At 62.2% G+C, this 13856-nt stretch overlaps 3 protein-coding genes across 6 annotated transcripts; 2 read left to right on the forward strand and 1 right to left on the reverse strand.

Moving 5' to 3' along the window:
- Window positions 1–2805: 2805 nt before the first annotated feature.
- On the reverse strand, window positions 2806–5888 carry LOC119141408. 3 transcript variants are annotated; one of them, XM_037373728.1, is made up of 8 exons: window positions 5298–5888; window positions 5110–5184; window positions 4916–4993; window positions 3928–3978; window positions 3813–3848; window positions 3681–3725; window positions 3343–3486; window positions 2806–3250 (listed from the first exon to the last, which is right to left on the reverse strand). In XM_037373728.1, the coding sequence occupies exons 1-8, from the start codon at window positions 5632–5634 to the stop codon at window positions 2913–2915; spliced, it is 1104 nt and encodes a 367-aa protein (XP_037229625.1). In that variant the 5' UTR covers window positions 5635–5888; the 3' UTR covers window positions 2806–2912. The 3 variants fall into 3 exon arrangements, with proteins under 3 accessions (XP_037229625.1, XP_037229624.1, XP_037229623.1); XM_037373727.1 differs by having other exon boundaries at window positions 3928–3981; XM_037373726.1 differs by lacking the exon at window positions 3343–3486 and having other exon boundaries at window positions 3928–3981.
- An 882-nt stretch (window positions 5889–6770) lies between these two features.
- On the forward strand, window positions 6771–9821 carry LOC119140995 (killer cell lectin-like receptor subfamily G member 1). The gene is made up of 6 exons (XM_037372651.1): window positions 6771–6819; window positions 7309–7419; window positions 7881–7958; window positions 8581–8729; window positions 8988–9091; window positions 9626–9821. The coding sequence occupies exons 1-6, from the start codon at window positions 6771–6773 to the stop codon at window positions 9819–9821; spliced, it is 687 nt and encodes a 228-aa protein (XP_037228548.1).
- A 994-nt stretch (window positions 9822–10815) lies between these two features.
- LOC119141595 (B-cell differentiation antigen CD72-like) lies at window positions 10816–13508 on the forward strand. 2 transcript variants are annotated; one of them, XM_037374059.1, is made up of 6 exons: window positions 10816–10990; window positions 11101–11193; window positions 12039–12353; window positions 12484–12632; window positions 12864–12961; window positions 13203–13508. In XM_037374059.1, the coding sequence occupies exons 1-6, from the start codon at window positions 10846–10848 to the stop codon at window positions 13327–13329; spliced, it is 927 nt and encodes a 308-aa protein (XP_037229956.1). In that variant the 5' UTR covers window positions 10816–10845; the 3' UTR covers window positions 13330–13508. The 2 variants fall into 2 exon arrangements, with proteins under 2 accessions (XP_037229956.1, XP_037229957.1); XM_037374060.1 differs by having other exon boundaries at window positions 13206–13508.
- The last annotated feature ends 348 nt before the right edge of the window (window positions 13509–13856 follow it).

The following is a 13856-nucleotide window of genomic DNA, read 5'->3' on the forward strand; positions in this document are numbered from 1 at the left end:
CGCCCCGTGCCCAGGCTGTGGGTGCCGGGGCAAGGGGCACCCCACGCTGCGCTGTAAGGGGTGCTGGGAGCAGAGGGTACCGCAGGACACCCCCTGCCCGGCTGCCCCAGGTGGGTGGCGATGCCCCCGCCCGGGACCAGGCGGGACCAGGCTGGGTACCAGCCCCCCAGCAGGAGCCCCGGGGGCTGCCCCGCCCCGCTGGGGGATCCCCCTCCCGTGACGTCGCGGGGGAGCCCGCACGCCCTCGCCCCGCCCTTCCCCGCTGCATGATTGGCTGCGCCGCCCGTGCTCCGCCACAGCCTCTGCGATTGGGTAGAGTGCTCCTCGGCCCCGCCCCTGACGGTCAGGCGGGCCTTGGACTGACCCCGCCCCAACCTCCCCTCCCTGCTCTCCTATTGGCTGCCGAGATGTCACTCCAGCCCGGCCGTGCTCGCACGGGCAGCGTACGGCGCTGCGGGCTGGTGCCGCGGGGCCCGGGCTGTGCGCTACTGCACCCCACTGCCGCCCCTGTACCCTCTCGGCAGCCCCACCGCCGCCCTACTGCACCCCAGTGCACCCCCAGTGCACCCCACTGCCGCCCCTGTATGCCCACCACTGCCCTACTGCACCCCAGTGCACCCCCACTGCTCTCTACTGCACCCCACTGCCGCCCCTGTACCCTGCTGCCTGCTCAGTCTAACCCTCCCAGTTCCTGGCACTGCACGCTGCTGCCACCCCACACTCCCCCAAATCTGCAACCCTCAGAGCACCCCACTGCAGGCCCTGATTCAATCCCATCCCCTCTGCAGCCAGCCCCCTACTACACCCCAATCCCAGGTCACCCCTCATTGCACCACCTCCTGCCAGTGGCCTGCCCCCTCTGTGTGGGGAAGCGTCCTGCCCCACTGCCCCAGCACCCCCAGGGTTCAGTAAGAGCGTGCCATGGTGTCTCAGGCCTGGAGAGAGGAGGCTGCAGCCTCTGGTGGGAAGCGTGGCAGGATGGCAGGGAGCAAGGCAGGGTGGTGGGGAGTGTAGTACAATGATAAGGGATCACAGCAGGGTGGCGGGGAGCTCAGAGGGATGACAGGTAGCACAGCAGGATAGTGGGGAGCACAGCAGGGTTAGTGGGGTGCATCAGCAACCACAACCCAAAGGTGCCCTCCCATTGCAGCCTCACTGGTTTCAAGCAGCAGGGCTCAGGGAGATCCCACCCTTCTCCTGCCTTCACCCACCCTGATCAGCTCCCAGGGGGGAAAAGCCAGGTCAGAGCTGTGTGCAAGCCCCACCGCTATGAGACCTGGGGCCAGAGCTGCTGGTCAGCAGCCAGCTGCTTTCTGCTCTCTGCTTGGGAGCGTAGAGCAAGGTTCGTACACGGTCATGGGACCATCGTCCCCACCGGCCCTGCTCCTAGCAGCACCTGCAGGCCCTGACTCCCTGCCCACTGAGTCATGGGGACAGTGGGTCTCCACAGCATGGCCAGAGGCACAACCCAGGGTGCGTAGCTGGTGTGGGATGAGGGACAGTGCTGCAACAGGTAATGGGCTTTCCCAGCACTGCTCACCCACGCTTCCCCCCTGCCAGATGCTGTCTGTCTGGGTTGCGATGTTGCTGCTCACTGGTGTCATAGCACCTGCCTGTCTCCTGGCTATCTCACTAGTGGCCCCTGTTGGCCATATCCCTGGCCCCTCTCCATGACCTGGCCACACATGAGGTGCTCCAGCTGGCTGGCATGTGCATCTGAAGGACATGGCATGCCCTGGCAAGCCCCTGGCAGGCAATTTTTCTGGTGGGGCAGGCACCTGAGGCAGCAGTAGGCTGGGGCATTCTGCAGAGAGGGCAGGAGTTCAGAGACATCTTGCTGGAGATCTACAGGGACATGTACTGCAACTTCACCCTGAAGGTCATGCACAGCATCTGAGTAGTGCCAGCCCTGCTACATCCTCAAGATGGATGACAACTGCTTCAACATGGACCACTTGCCCACCTTCCCGGCTAGGCTTGACCTGGCACAGACCAGCCTCTAGGTGGCGTCTCTCTTCTGGGAGAAGCGGCCGGTCACCTGCACATCACCCACCAGCACTCCAGCAATCGCAGTGGCATGGCAGGGCTACTGTCCTGATGTCTAACCACCCTATGCCAGCAGCACTGGCTACATCCTCTCCCTGGATGTGGCCAAGAAGATTCTGAAGGCAGCTGGCATGTCCACCCCATCCCCATGTGGGATCCATGCATCCTGGCGGAGGTGGTGGTTGTCTGAGCAAGAGCCAATGACCACTTTGCCAAGCACAATGTGCCATGGCACGTCCGCAACTTATGCTACCTGACAGTGATCCACGTCCTGAGCCCTGGCAGCAGGAGGGGGCTCACCGCAGCATGCTGCAAGTCCATAGCACTGCTTGTGACAGCCCCAGCTCACCTGCTGGAAGTGACCCACCAAAGACTTGGTGACCAAGGGACCATGGCTGCAGCATGTGCTGTCCCCTCAGCCGCAGTGCTGCCCAGGATGCAGTTTGTGCCTCCTCCCTGCCCTTCCCAGCCCCAGCAGCAGCCTTTCTCCCCTCCCCAGCCCATAAGGCCATTCTCCAGGCTGGGGTCCTGCCCACTCCAGCCAGAGCTGGAAGCTGTCAGGGAGCAGGCAGGGGCACAGAAGGTGTTATCTGCCCCGCAGTGTGCAGCCTGGATGCTCCTTGGAGGCTGTAAATAGCTGAGTTCCCCTTCTGCTCATTTCGGAAGTGAGAAAAGGAACGTCCCTCAGACAGGTGGAAAGAATCAGTCAATTTTCATCGCTGGTAAAAAAGCTATTTTTAATTTTATTAAAATGTCTCTCTTCTATAAACTTTCGAAAATATCTGGCACCTCTGCTATAAAGACTTGTGCCGCGGCTGTGTAGCGATGTCATTGCCCCTGGGATGGGGGATAGTGGTACTCTCCACTCATGGAGGGGTGCAGCCAGCAGCAGGGGATGCCCGAGGCTCCTCTTTGTGATCTGAGGAGGTGTGGGGAGTGCTGGCAGAGCAAGGCTCCCCAGGGCCACCCTCGAAAAGGGGCACATGAGGGACGTAGTGGCCAAGGGGGCTGGGGTGGGTCTGTGGACGGAGCAGGAGCTGGTGCAAGGTCTCACCCACCTGCACCAGGCTGTGGGAGAGGAGATGGAGATGGGAGACAGTGTCGCTGGCCAGGCTCTCCAGCAGCGCCTGCTGCTGACGTGACGTCTGCAGGATCTGCACCAGCAGCTGCTGGACACTCTGGAGCAAGCCTGCCACGTTGGAACCTGCAGTGAGAGGGGAGTCAGTGGCAGCAAACCCTCACCACAGCTCCGAGAGCCCCCTGTGAGGCTGTCAGGATGCTGCAGGGAGGACCCACCGTGCAGGCTCGTGTCCGATGCCTCCTCACCCTCTGCCAGCTGCTCGCTTATGGCAGCCATCCTGGGGGTGCCCAGGGCAGTGGCAGCCACTGGCAGCACTTGGTTTCCTCTTCCCATACCCAGGGACATCTCACCAGGAAACCCTGCCACAATGGTTTGGCATGGAGGGAGCAACCAGAGTGCTGGAGCCACCCAAGCCCCATGCTCAGCCTGATCCTGCTGCAGAGCTCTGGGACAGCACTGCCTGCAGGAGCCCCTGCCCTCTGTTCCCACAGGCAGGACAGAACAGAGTTGCCCCCTGAAGCAGGAGGACTTGCTCTAAGCCACAGACACTTACCAGGCTTTTGCTCAGCTCCTTCCTGCTTCAGGGCAGTGTGACAGCCTGGAAGGAGAGCAGACAGAGCCTGTGAGCTGCAGCTGCCTCTTGCCCTGGGGCCCACAAACACGGTGGCCTGGGCATGGTACTCACCCAGGAGGGGAAGCAGAGGGAAACAGTGACTGGCATCTGCAATGAGAACCATATTAGACCCTGCTTGCAGGACTGAGGGAGTTTACTGGGCTGAGCGGGGCAAGGAAAGCCTTACGTGGCATGGCAGGGGGAGCAGGCGGCATTCCAGCGATGTGGTCCCCACTGGCTGCTGGGAGAGAGCAGAGGGGAATGATGCACCGTCTGACAGGACCTGTCAGGGGATCACCACCAGCCCCAGGTCTGCCCAGCTTGCCCCAGCCAGCCCCGCAGCCCGACATGCCCTAGCCACAGCTCCACAGCGCCCTGCAGGGCCCCAAAGTGTTTTATGAGCTAGATACAAAAGCAGGAGTCACTCACCCACCACTGCAATGCAGCCACCTCTGGGCTGGAAGGCAGCAGCGGCGTAGCAGCACGCAGCAACGCTACACAACAGATTAGGACTGGAAGTGAAGGAGAATCCCACATCCACTTGAAACTGCAGGGGGAATTTAGGGAGACAGAAGGTAACTACCCAGTGTGGGATGCTGGCCAGGGCGCCCATGCAAACCAGACCCAGGGACATATCCCGCATCACCTCAGTGCCAAAACCCCAGGAAGTGTGCACATTGAGGGGGTACAGGATCTGCCCTGGGTGGGCTGCAGGGCAGCGGAGCTGCAGGCATCTCTGGCCCTCACACCCAGTCCTAACTCATCCGAAGCTTTATGGTGTTACTAGGGAAGGGGGGAGCCAGGACCTGCCAAAGTAAGGGGAGTCATGCCCTGCAGTGCTGCACAGCTGAGGAGCTCCCTGGGTTGGATTGGGGCCACCGTCCCTTAAAGACCTGGAGCCCCGCAACCTGCCATGGGGCAGCCAGCAGCCTTGCCATGTCCTCACAGAGCTGGGGAGCCCCTCCTGCCCTGTCTCAGCCATCCCCATCCCCTCCATGCTCTGGGGCTGATTTGGAGCCAAAGCCTTGAGAAGGAAGTCCCAACACCCCCATTCAAGAGCATCTTTCCTGAGGCAGTTGTGATGGACCCCCGAATCCCCTAAGATCATGCTGGCATGGGCTTGGGCTGGAGCCGTGGCCGTGCAGCCTGGTGCAGCGGGGCAGCCTGGTACTTACCGTTCTCTGTCTTGGCCTTCACACACTGCAGCAGCGGGGACAGCAGTATGCCCGCAGCATCCTCGCCAACATCTTGCTCTGCAGAAGGAGAGTGAGGGGATGCAGAAAAAAGTTTCAATAACTAGGAGACAAGGGATGCCTGCCACCCCACAGCTGGGACAAGCCCCACTCTGGCTGCCTGAGCCCATGGATACCTGGTGATTTGGGTGAGGATGGAGAGCAGGTAGCATGGGCTGACCTGTGCTTCCTGGGGGGCTGCTTCACCAGGTCTAGAGGAAAAGAAAGAGATCAACAGACCCTGGGTGGCCGCCCAGCACGTTTTCCCCCAGTATCCCACATGCCACTGCCCTGCCAAGCCCATCTGCCCATCCCCAGCACTCACCTGGCATCCTCCGCTCCCCGAAGACGGGCTGCCCGGCTGCCTTCCAGATGCTCTTCATGGCTCGGTAGTGTGGGGGCAGACGGGGCGAGTGGTGTCCTGCCCTCCGGCGCTTCTCCCGCTCGGAGTGGAAAGCCTGCTTGAGTGCCTTCCACTTGGACCGGCACTGGGCCACGCTGCGCCTGTATCCGGCTGCCGTCAGCTCCCGGGAGATCTCCCGCCACAGAGCCTCGTTGGGTCGCGACGTGGAGGCCATGAGCAGGGCGGCCTCCCCCGAGCCCCCCACCAGCGCCAGGAGGCTGCTGACCTCCGCCTGCGTCCAGGCTCGCCCGCGGGGCATGCTGCCGGGGCCGAGGCGGGGAGCTCGGGGGAAGCCCGGCCCTGCGCGGGTGGCGAGGCTGGGATGGGCAGGGCTCGGCCGTACGCTCCCGAGGACGCACCGGACCGGGAGTCAGCCGCGCCGGGAGCCGCACCGGCAGCTGCACAGGGAGCCGCCGGGAGATGCACCGGGAGCTACACTGGAAGCCGCGGGCCGTAAGGGGAGCCGCGGCGGGGACCGCCGGGAGCCGCACCAGCGGTCGCACCGTCAGCCGCACGGAGTGTTTCTACGCTGCGCCGGGCGCCGCGCCCGGAGCTGCCGGGAGTCGCCGGGAGCAGCAACGAGCATGTGCAGGCCAAGGAGGCGCCGCTGGGAAACGTAGTCCTGGCCGCGCCACCCGCCACGGTCCCGATCACCCGCCGGATCACCCTCAGGCATCGCCGCCCCTGCCCGCCCAGCCCCGCCGCAGCGGTGCGGTACGCGGTGCGGCGGGGAGCCCGGGCCAGGGCTACCCCGGGGGTGCTGGGCACTCACCCACCACTGCCCAGGGCACGGCAGGGGTGGCTGTCCTGGCAGCCCCCACGGCTCGAGGAGGGGAAGAAGCAGCCCAGCCCCCTCGCGCCCACGGCGCTTTCCAGGGCTGAGATGCAGCTGCAGCCCCATGCAAAAAAGGCAGCAGAAACCACACCGGGGCAAGCCCCCACACGGTGCCCTGTGCCCTGCTCCCCCAGGATGCCCGGGTCCCCCCCACAGTCCCTAGGGCAGCTCTGCTGAGCACCGAGGGGTCGGGGCAGCCTCGACGTTGCAGAGGGGGTTGGACTAGATGACTTCTAAAGGTCCTTTCCAACCCAAACCATTCTGTGACTGTGACACGGCCACCCGGGCCAGCCCTGGCCTCACGGCTCGCTGCCCCGAAGCCGGGGGCAGGGGGCTCCCTCGTGCCAGGAATGCCTGGGCGGCAGCCTCACCGGGGCTCCCCCTTGCCCCACCACTGCTGTGAGTGCTGTGACGCCCCCAGGGTTCTGGCCCAGGTGGTGCCTCTGGGGACCCTACCGGGAAGTGACACTTTCCATTTCGTATCATACCCGGCTGCCTAAGGGAGCTAGGAGGGTGTTGCTGCTTCCCTGTGGGACGAAGAGCGAGACACTGAGGAGGGGATGGAAGAGAGGGTCATGTACGCTGATCTGCGCTTGCCCCCCCCACCAGGTAATTATACGCTGCTCCCTGCCCCTGGCACCCCAGCACTCCTGGCCCCTGGCACCCCATCTCTCCCAGCTGGTTTCCTGCGCTGCTGCAGCCCCTTGCCCTCCACAGGGCCATGGCCCCAGCCCTGCTCCCCACCTCCCTTCTTTTGGGTATCCTCTCCCAGACAGGTCCTCTCCACTCCTGTTGCAGACTGCCTGCTCTCAGGGTGTGGGGCAGTAGGGGCTCAAGGGCAGGGGATGCTCACTGCACCCCAGTGCCACAGTGCGCACAGGGACCCCCTGCTCTGCTTCCCCCACCTGGTGCTAAGCACAGTTTGCAGGAAGACAACTTCTAGGAGGGTCAGGGTGCTGCAAAGAGGCTCTCCCTGAGTTTTCCTGGGCTCCCCCTCTGTCTTCTGGGATCCTTCCTGGGGCTCACAGACCTTTCTTGGCTGGGGAGTCCCCACTGCTCCACCAAGCCCCCAGGGCCCGTGTTAACTCCCTCTCTCAGCTCCTCAGCAGCCGGTGCGGCTGCCCTGGTGCTGGGCAGCCCTCAGCCTGGCTCTCCTCTCGCTGCTGCTCCTGCTGGCACAAGTCATCGTCACCAGTCTGAGCTTCCACAGTGAGTACCTGCTTATGCCTGGACCTCTCCGGCTGGGGTCTTGGCGTCAGGGTTGGCATGATGGGGCCTGTGTACCAACAGAGCTGCAGCTTGCCTGTGGAGCTGGGCCCTCCTTCCTGGGGCTGAGGGCATTGCGGGTTCTGGGGCAAGCAGGAAAACTAGTGAGGCAAGACCTCATCTGGCTGGCTGGGAGAGGAAGCGTGGGTTTGGAGACAGTGCCGGGGCATCCCACTCCATCACATGGCAATGAAATGAAGACAGGTGGGAGAGCACTGACACTGAAATCAAAACTGAAAGGCAGAAACACTTTCCCCGGCAGCTTGTTGTATGATGGGCTCCCAAGCACAACAAAAGCCACAAGGACCTTGGTGGGCTTGGCTGGCAGGTCACCTAAAGGGGAGGATGCCCTCAGCTGCAGGGGCCCAGGGTTAGCAGGGACACTCCTGTGCTCCTCTTTGTAGATTTACAGCAGGCAAGCTGCACCCATGGTCCCTGGAGCATGGACAAGAGTCCCAGCTACGGGCAACAGATGCTGCAAGGTAGGAGGCTTCTGGATGAGTTTGGAGACAGGATGTCTGCTCCTTTCAAGAGGCAGGATCTGTCCCTGCTCTAGAATGTGCCCCCCTTCAAGTCTTCCTTCACCCTTGCTGCCTGTCCTCTGGCCCACAGCATGGAGAGCTGCCCCAGTGCTGCTGAACAGCTACACCCTGGTGTGGTTCAGCATCACCTGGGCATGGCACCAGCACCAGGCTTATGGCTACCATGAGCATCCGTGTGCCAGACGGCATCAGGCACTCTCTTTTGAACAGTCTCTGGTGAAGTTGAAATTTTAACTGCATTCCCACTGTTTTGCAAATGGTGTTTGTATCACATCCCCAAACATGGATGGTTGACTCACCTGCCAGATGCCAGCACCTTCATGTAACCAGCCCATCTCCCCTGGGGCTCCTGCTGGGGAGCTGGGGCTGGGATGTGGGAGCTGGGCTCCAGAGAAAAGGCAAGCGGAGGGCCCTTTCCGCAGTAACCATAGGAGTACACTGGGTTGGTTGGTACCCTGGCTGCCCCTTGTCACCCTCCTGTCCCTTGGGCTGAGGGCTGGTGGCAGCCCCTGCTGGCTGCCCCATCCTGGCTGCTCTTGCAGACTGTGTTTCTGATGTGCAGGGCGATGCCAGTTCTGCCCAGCTGGCTGGCTCTGGGATGCAGGGCAGTGCTACTACTTCTCCTCTGCCAAAAAGAGCTGGGAGCAGAGCAGAGAGGAATGCTGCTCCAGAGGGGCACAGCTGGTCATCATCCGAGCCAACACCACCCTGGTGAGTGCACCCAGCTTGGCCTGTCCAGCTCCCTGCAGGCATTGGGCTCTGCTGGTGACCACTTCAAGGTCCTTGAGCAGTTATTCAGCCATCGCCAGCCCCATCTCAGCTCCCTGACTCTGAGCCATGTGTCCAAAGACCAGCCAAGCCTCCAGGCAGGGAGCTGGCGATGCTGTGCCCATACTGTGCAGACCCCATCATGTAGTTGCAGACGGACATCCCCCCAAAGGAGCTCATGCATGCCCTCTCCTCTGCTAGGCTTTCCTGGTGCGCACAGCCAACATGGAGGTCTTCCACGTGGGGCTGAAACGGGATGGCTCCAGGTCTGACTGGAAGTGGCTGGATGGCACCCCACTGAAAGGGTGAGGCTGTCAACTTCTCCCCAGCCAGGGATGCTGAGGGTCCAGCATCAGGGCTCGGGGAGATGACAGGGGAACAGGCAGCCCACTGGCATGCAGGGATGTGCTCCACGTTTTGCCCACGTCTCATTTTTCCAGGGCTGCACTGGGGCATTTTAGGGAAGGGGAGAGAAGACTGCAGGGGCCTGACCCTGGTGCCCACACCCTGCCTGGGTGAGGTGCTGGGGTGGTCCCCCAAAAGCAGGTTTGCAGAAAGGGACTTTGCTTGGTGCAGCTGGAGCTGACCCCTGCTAGGAGGGACCTGGGGGTGCTGTGTGCGTGATGAGGCTGGGGGCTGCATGTCAAACAGGCAGGGGTAGGGTGGGGGGCAATTAGAGCATATATCCTAATTAGGAGGGGGGTGGCAGGGAACAGTGGTCCATGGAGAGGGTGAACTTTGCCCTCACAGCATCTCTGCGCAGCCTCTGGTCCCTGGCTGGAGGAGCTGCTGATGTGATGACTCCAGCCTTTCCTGCCCAGCTCACTCTCTCCCTTCAGGCTCTTCCCAATCCGGCGTTCCACCAGCTCCTTCCTGGCCTGCGGCAGAGTGTCAGGCTTGGGGCTGTCGGGTGGTCTGTGTGGGGAAGCCCTCGGCTGGGTCTGTGCGAGGAGTGCAGCCACCCTGCAGTGGCTCCGGTCCTCGCCCCCTGCCTTCTTCTGGGGAAACACCACCTACATCTGTGCAGGGCTCTGATGACCGTGAGGACCTCCAGTGTGTCCCTCCACCCTGTTTCCTGCCTAGCCTCAGTGCATGGGCATCCCTGGGCACCACTGCTTCCTCAGTCAGACCTCTTTATCCCACTGGATCTATGCCAATAAACTCTGGCGCCTGGATGCTGTGATTGGTTTTGGGGGATGAGGGTGGTGGGATGGAGGTGCATCTTCCCGCTCACTGGGGGGGTCATGTTGCTGCCTAGTGGGAAACTGCAGCTGCTGCGGCACTGAAGGAAGTGGCCAGAAGCCAGCATCTACCCAAGCGACCTCACGGCCTCATGGCAGTGTGGAGCAGCTCCTGTGTAGGCTGGAGCAGGTCCCCCACAAAGCTCTGGGTTTTCTGATCATGGTGGATGCCTGGGGTTTATGCTTCTCAGGAAAGGCAGCTGAGAGGTGATCCTTTATCTCCCTGGTCCCACAGAGGGCTTGGGCTAGGTGACAGCTTTTGTCCTGGTGCCTGCCGAGTCTGAGGAAGTCACCAAAAGTGCCCTCATTTTGTTTTGAGGCTGGGTGATTTGCCAGAGCCTAAAAGGCCTGCTCAGGCTTGGCTTGGGAGGGTTTGGTTCTGGGGGCTGTTACGGTTTCATTATAGACCACCTGGGTCGTGCCAGCAGCAGGCAGCTCTGCATGGATGAACCTGGAAGTCCTTCCTGGCATGAGTGGAGGACCAAGCACCTACCGTGACAGCATCCTGTCTCCCGAGCAGGGGATGGGATGGGGAAGGTGATGCATGGGGCAGCATGGCCCTGCTGTGGGCGGTACATGGGGTTTCTTGGGGCTCATTGCAGCCTGGGGAGGTGCGTGCGGAGTGTGCTGCCCAGGATGGAGTTCATTCACCCACCACCCCCACAAAGCACAGTGGCCTCAGAAATAAACCCACGTTTTACAAATAAAGCAACTACTTCTGCTTTTCTGCATGCAAAGGAGTGGCTCCACCCCATGGAGTCTTGGCCACAGCCTGCACCATCAGACTACTGCTGCTGCCTGGGGCAGCACCCACCCGCATGGCCCAGAGCGTGGTCTACGCCGACCTGAAGTTTGCCATGGCCCCCCCACTCACCTCCCCCACCTGCCACGCAGCCCCCGATGAGGATGACAGCCCCTATGAGAACGTGCCGCCGGCACCGGTGCCCGTGGCACCCAGCCCAGGTGAGGCCCCGGCCGCGGCCACCACTGCGGGGGTGCCCTGGTGCAGAGTGGGCACCGGGTGGCAGCTGTGGCACCGTGCGGTGATGCCCATGGGCGCGCATCTCTTGCAGGGCGCCGGCCCCGGCATTGGCGTGTCGCTGTGAGGCTGCTGGCAGCCAGCCTGCTGCTGCTGGTGGCCACCGTGGTGGCCCTGGGGACTTGCTGTGAGTCAGGGCGAGGGCCGCGGGGTGGGGGGGTGGCCAGGGAGGGGGGCACTGGGAGTGGGTGGGGCAAGGGCCAGGCTGCTGGGGGGTTGTCTAGCCTGGGGGTGCTGGAGCTGGTGGTCGAGGGGCAGCACCGCTGCTTGCTTGGCTGCCCGGAGCTGCCCTCCAATTGCCTGCACTGCTTCCCACTGCTTCCCACTGCTTCCCACTGCTTCCCACTACCTCCCACTGCTTCCCACTGCTTCCCACTGCCTCCCACTGCTTCCCACTGCTTCCCACTGGCTTCCACTGCTTCCCACTGCTTCCCACTGCCCCCCACTGCTTCCCACTGGCTCCCACTGCTTCCCACTGGTTCCCACTGCTTTCCACTGCTTCCCACTGCTTCCCATTGCCTTCCCACTGCCTCCCATTCCTTCCCACTGCTTCCCACTGCCTCCCACTGCTTCCCACTGCCTCCCACTGCTTCCCACTGCTTCCCACTGCTTCCCACGGCCTCACATTCCTTCCCACTGCTTCCCACTGCCTCCCACTGCTTCCCACTGTGTCCCATTGCCCCCCACTGCTTCCCATTGCTTCCCACTGCCTCCCATTGCTTCCCACTGCCTCCCACTGCTTCCCACTGCCTCCCACTGCTTCCCACTGCCTCACATTTCCTCCCTTCCTGTTGCCACCGCTGGGACTACCTTTCCCATCCCACTGGCACCCCCAGGACAGTCTCTGCCCACAGGCTGAACACTCTTATCCCACTCTCCCTTGCAAGGGCCATGCCTTGAGCAGGGTCAGCCCACGTGGCCCTGCCCGGGCTGTCCCATCGCTGTGCCCCAGCTCACCCCCGCTGTCCCCAGACTGGCAGGTCACCCACAGCCTGCAGGACGCCTCCCGGGAGCACGCGGCCGAGCGGGGCCACCTCTCGCAGGAGGTGAGGGCACGGGAGCAGAGCCTGGAGCAGATGCGGCTGGAGCTTGCGTGGGCCATGGCAGAGCTGCAGCGAGCGTGGCGGGAGGGCAACAGCAGCCGGCAGGAGCTGGGCAACCTGAACGTCAAGCTGGGGCACACCAGGCAGGAGCTGGCTGTGCTGCAGGAGGAGATGCAGGAGGTGCAGGGGGAGCTCAGGGCCAGCAAGAGTACTGTGAGCAGCCTGCGTGCCTGCGTGAATACAGGTAGGGCCATGGTGGGGTTGGGGGGACAGGCAGTGATGCTGCCGGGGGGATGTGGGGGCTGGTCACAGCCAGGCTGGCCTCCTGAGCACCCGTGGGAGGGCGAGTGCCTGAGCTGTGCCCCTGCCCCCAGATTGCTGCCCCTCAGGCTGGGTGCTCTACAGGGGCAAGTGCCTCTTCATCTCGATGAGCAGGAAGACGTGGTGGGAAAGCCGTCATGACTGCAGAATGAAATCCGCTCAGCTGCTGGTCCAAGGCAACTGGCCAACCTGGACACTGCCGGTACAGAGCCGGGGGGCTGCAGCACCCCAGGGGGCTGTGGGCAATGGTGGGGCTGGGCAGAACCCCGTGGCGCCAGTGGCATGGCAGCTGTGGACATGCTGAGGTGGCAGCGCAAGCCCTGGGTGCCCGTCCCAGCAGCCTGCGGGGAGGAGCATGGTAGCCCCGTGGCTCCTGGGAACCAGGTGGGCACTGGCCATGGGGCAGGTGCTTGACAGCTTCTCTTGTCCCCAGCAATTTTTGGTGATGAGTGATAACACATACTGGATTGCAGAGAGAGATCAAAATCCTCATAATAAACATGAGGGGTGGGATACAGATCTGTATAAAGGGTAAGTTGTTCCATCTTGGCCACCTGCACCTCTCCCATCTTCACCAGCCAGGCATAGCGGTGCTGGGCAGAGCCCGACTCTCTGTCCCAGATATGGGGCTGATGCTTGGTCATGGGCAGTGCTCTGGCCTTCCTGCCCAGGCTAAGGGGCCCTGGGACTACAGCTATGTGGCAGATACCACAGGCTGGCATCATGCTGGGAGCATAGTGGTGGCATGTCTCACATGCTCCTTCCCTTCTAGGAGAAGTTGGCCCAAGACTTGTGCAAGAATATTGTTTAACAGGATGAGCTACTCCAACTGCTTAAACAATTTTTCATGGATCTGTGAAAAGCCCCCAGATCTGAGCAGCCCATTGGAGACCCTCTAGCCTATCCCAGCCAAGCGGATAACTGAGACCCCCTTTCCACTGCAGAACTGAGGGACAGGAGCTGGGGGTGCACAGCAAAGTCACCCTTTCCTTCCTACACAGCTGCTTACGTGTGCACCATTGCCTCAACCGCATTGCAGAGCTCTGGGGATACAGGTTGTGAAATAAGGTGCCTGCCTTTCAAAACAAGAATTATTGAAAAAAGACTGTGTTTCTGTGTTCCACATTCATGCCCATGCTTACATCCCCATCCCCTGCCCTCCAGCCCCAGCTCCCATAACCCAAGAAGGGGACACCAGTACCCAACCCTGATTACCTCCGCTGCCTTCCACTGAGGCTGGTTTGGGGGGTGTCTTTTGCATGCTGTGAAGCTGGGTATGATAGTACCACTAGTGTCCCCCTCAGGGAGTCCTTTGTTTTTACTGGCTGTCCCTTGCCTCTGTCACTGGCTGCTGCTGGCCTCTGTCCTTCCCTTTTTTTCCTCCCTCCATGACCTGCCAGCGGCCACAGCCTGTCCCAGAGCTGAG

The sequence above is a fragment of the Falco rusticolus genome, chromosome Z (genome assembly GCF_015220075.1).
Source record: "Falco rusticolus isolate bFalRus1 chromosome Z, bFalRus1.pri, whole genome shotgun sequence".
Lineage (NCBI taxonomy): Eukaryota > Metazoa > Chordata > Aves > Falconiformes > Falconidae > Falco > Falco rusticolus.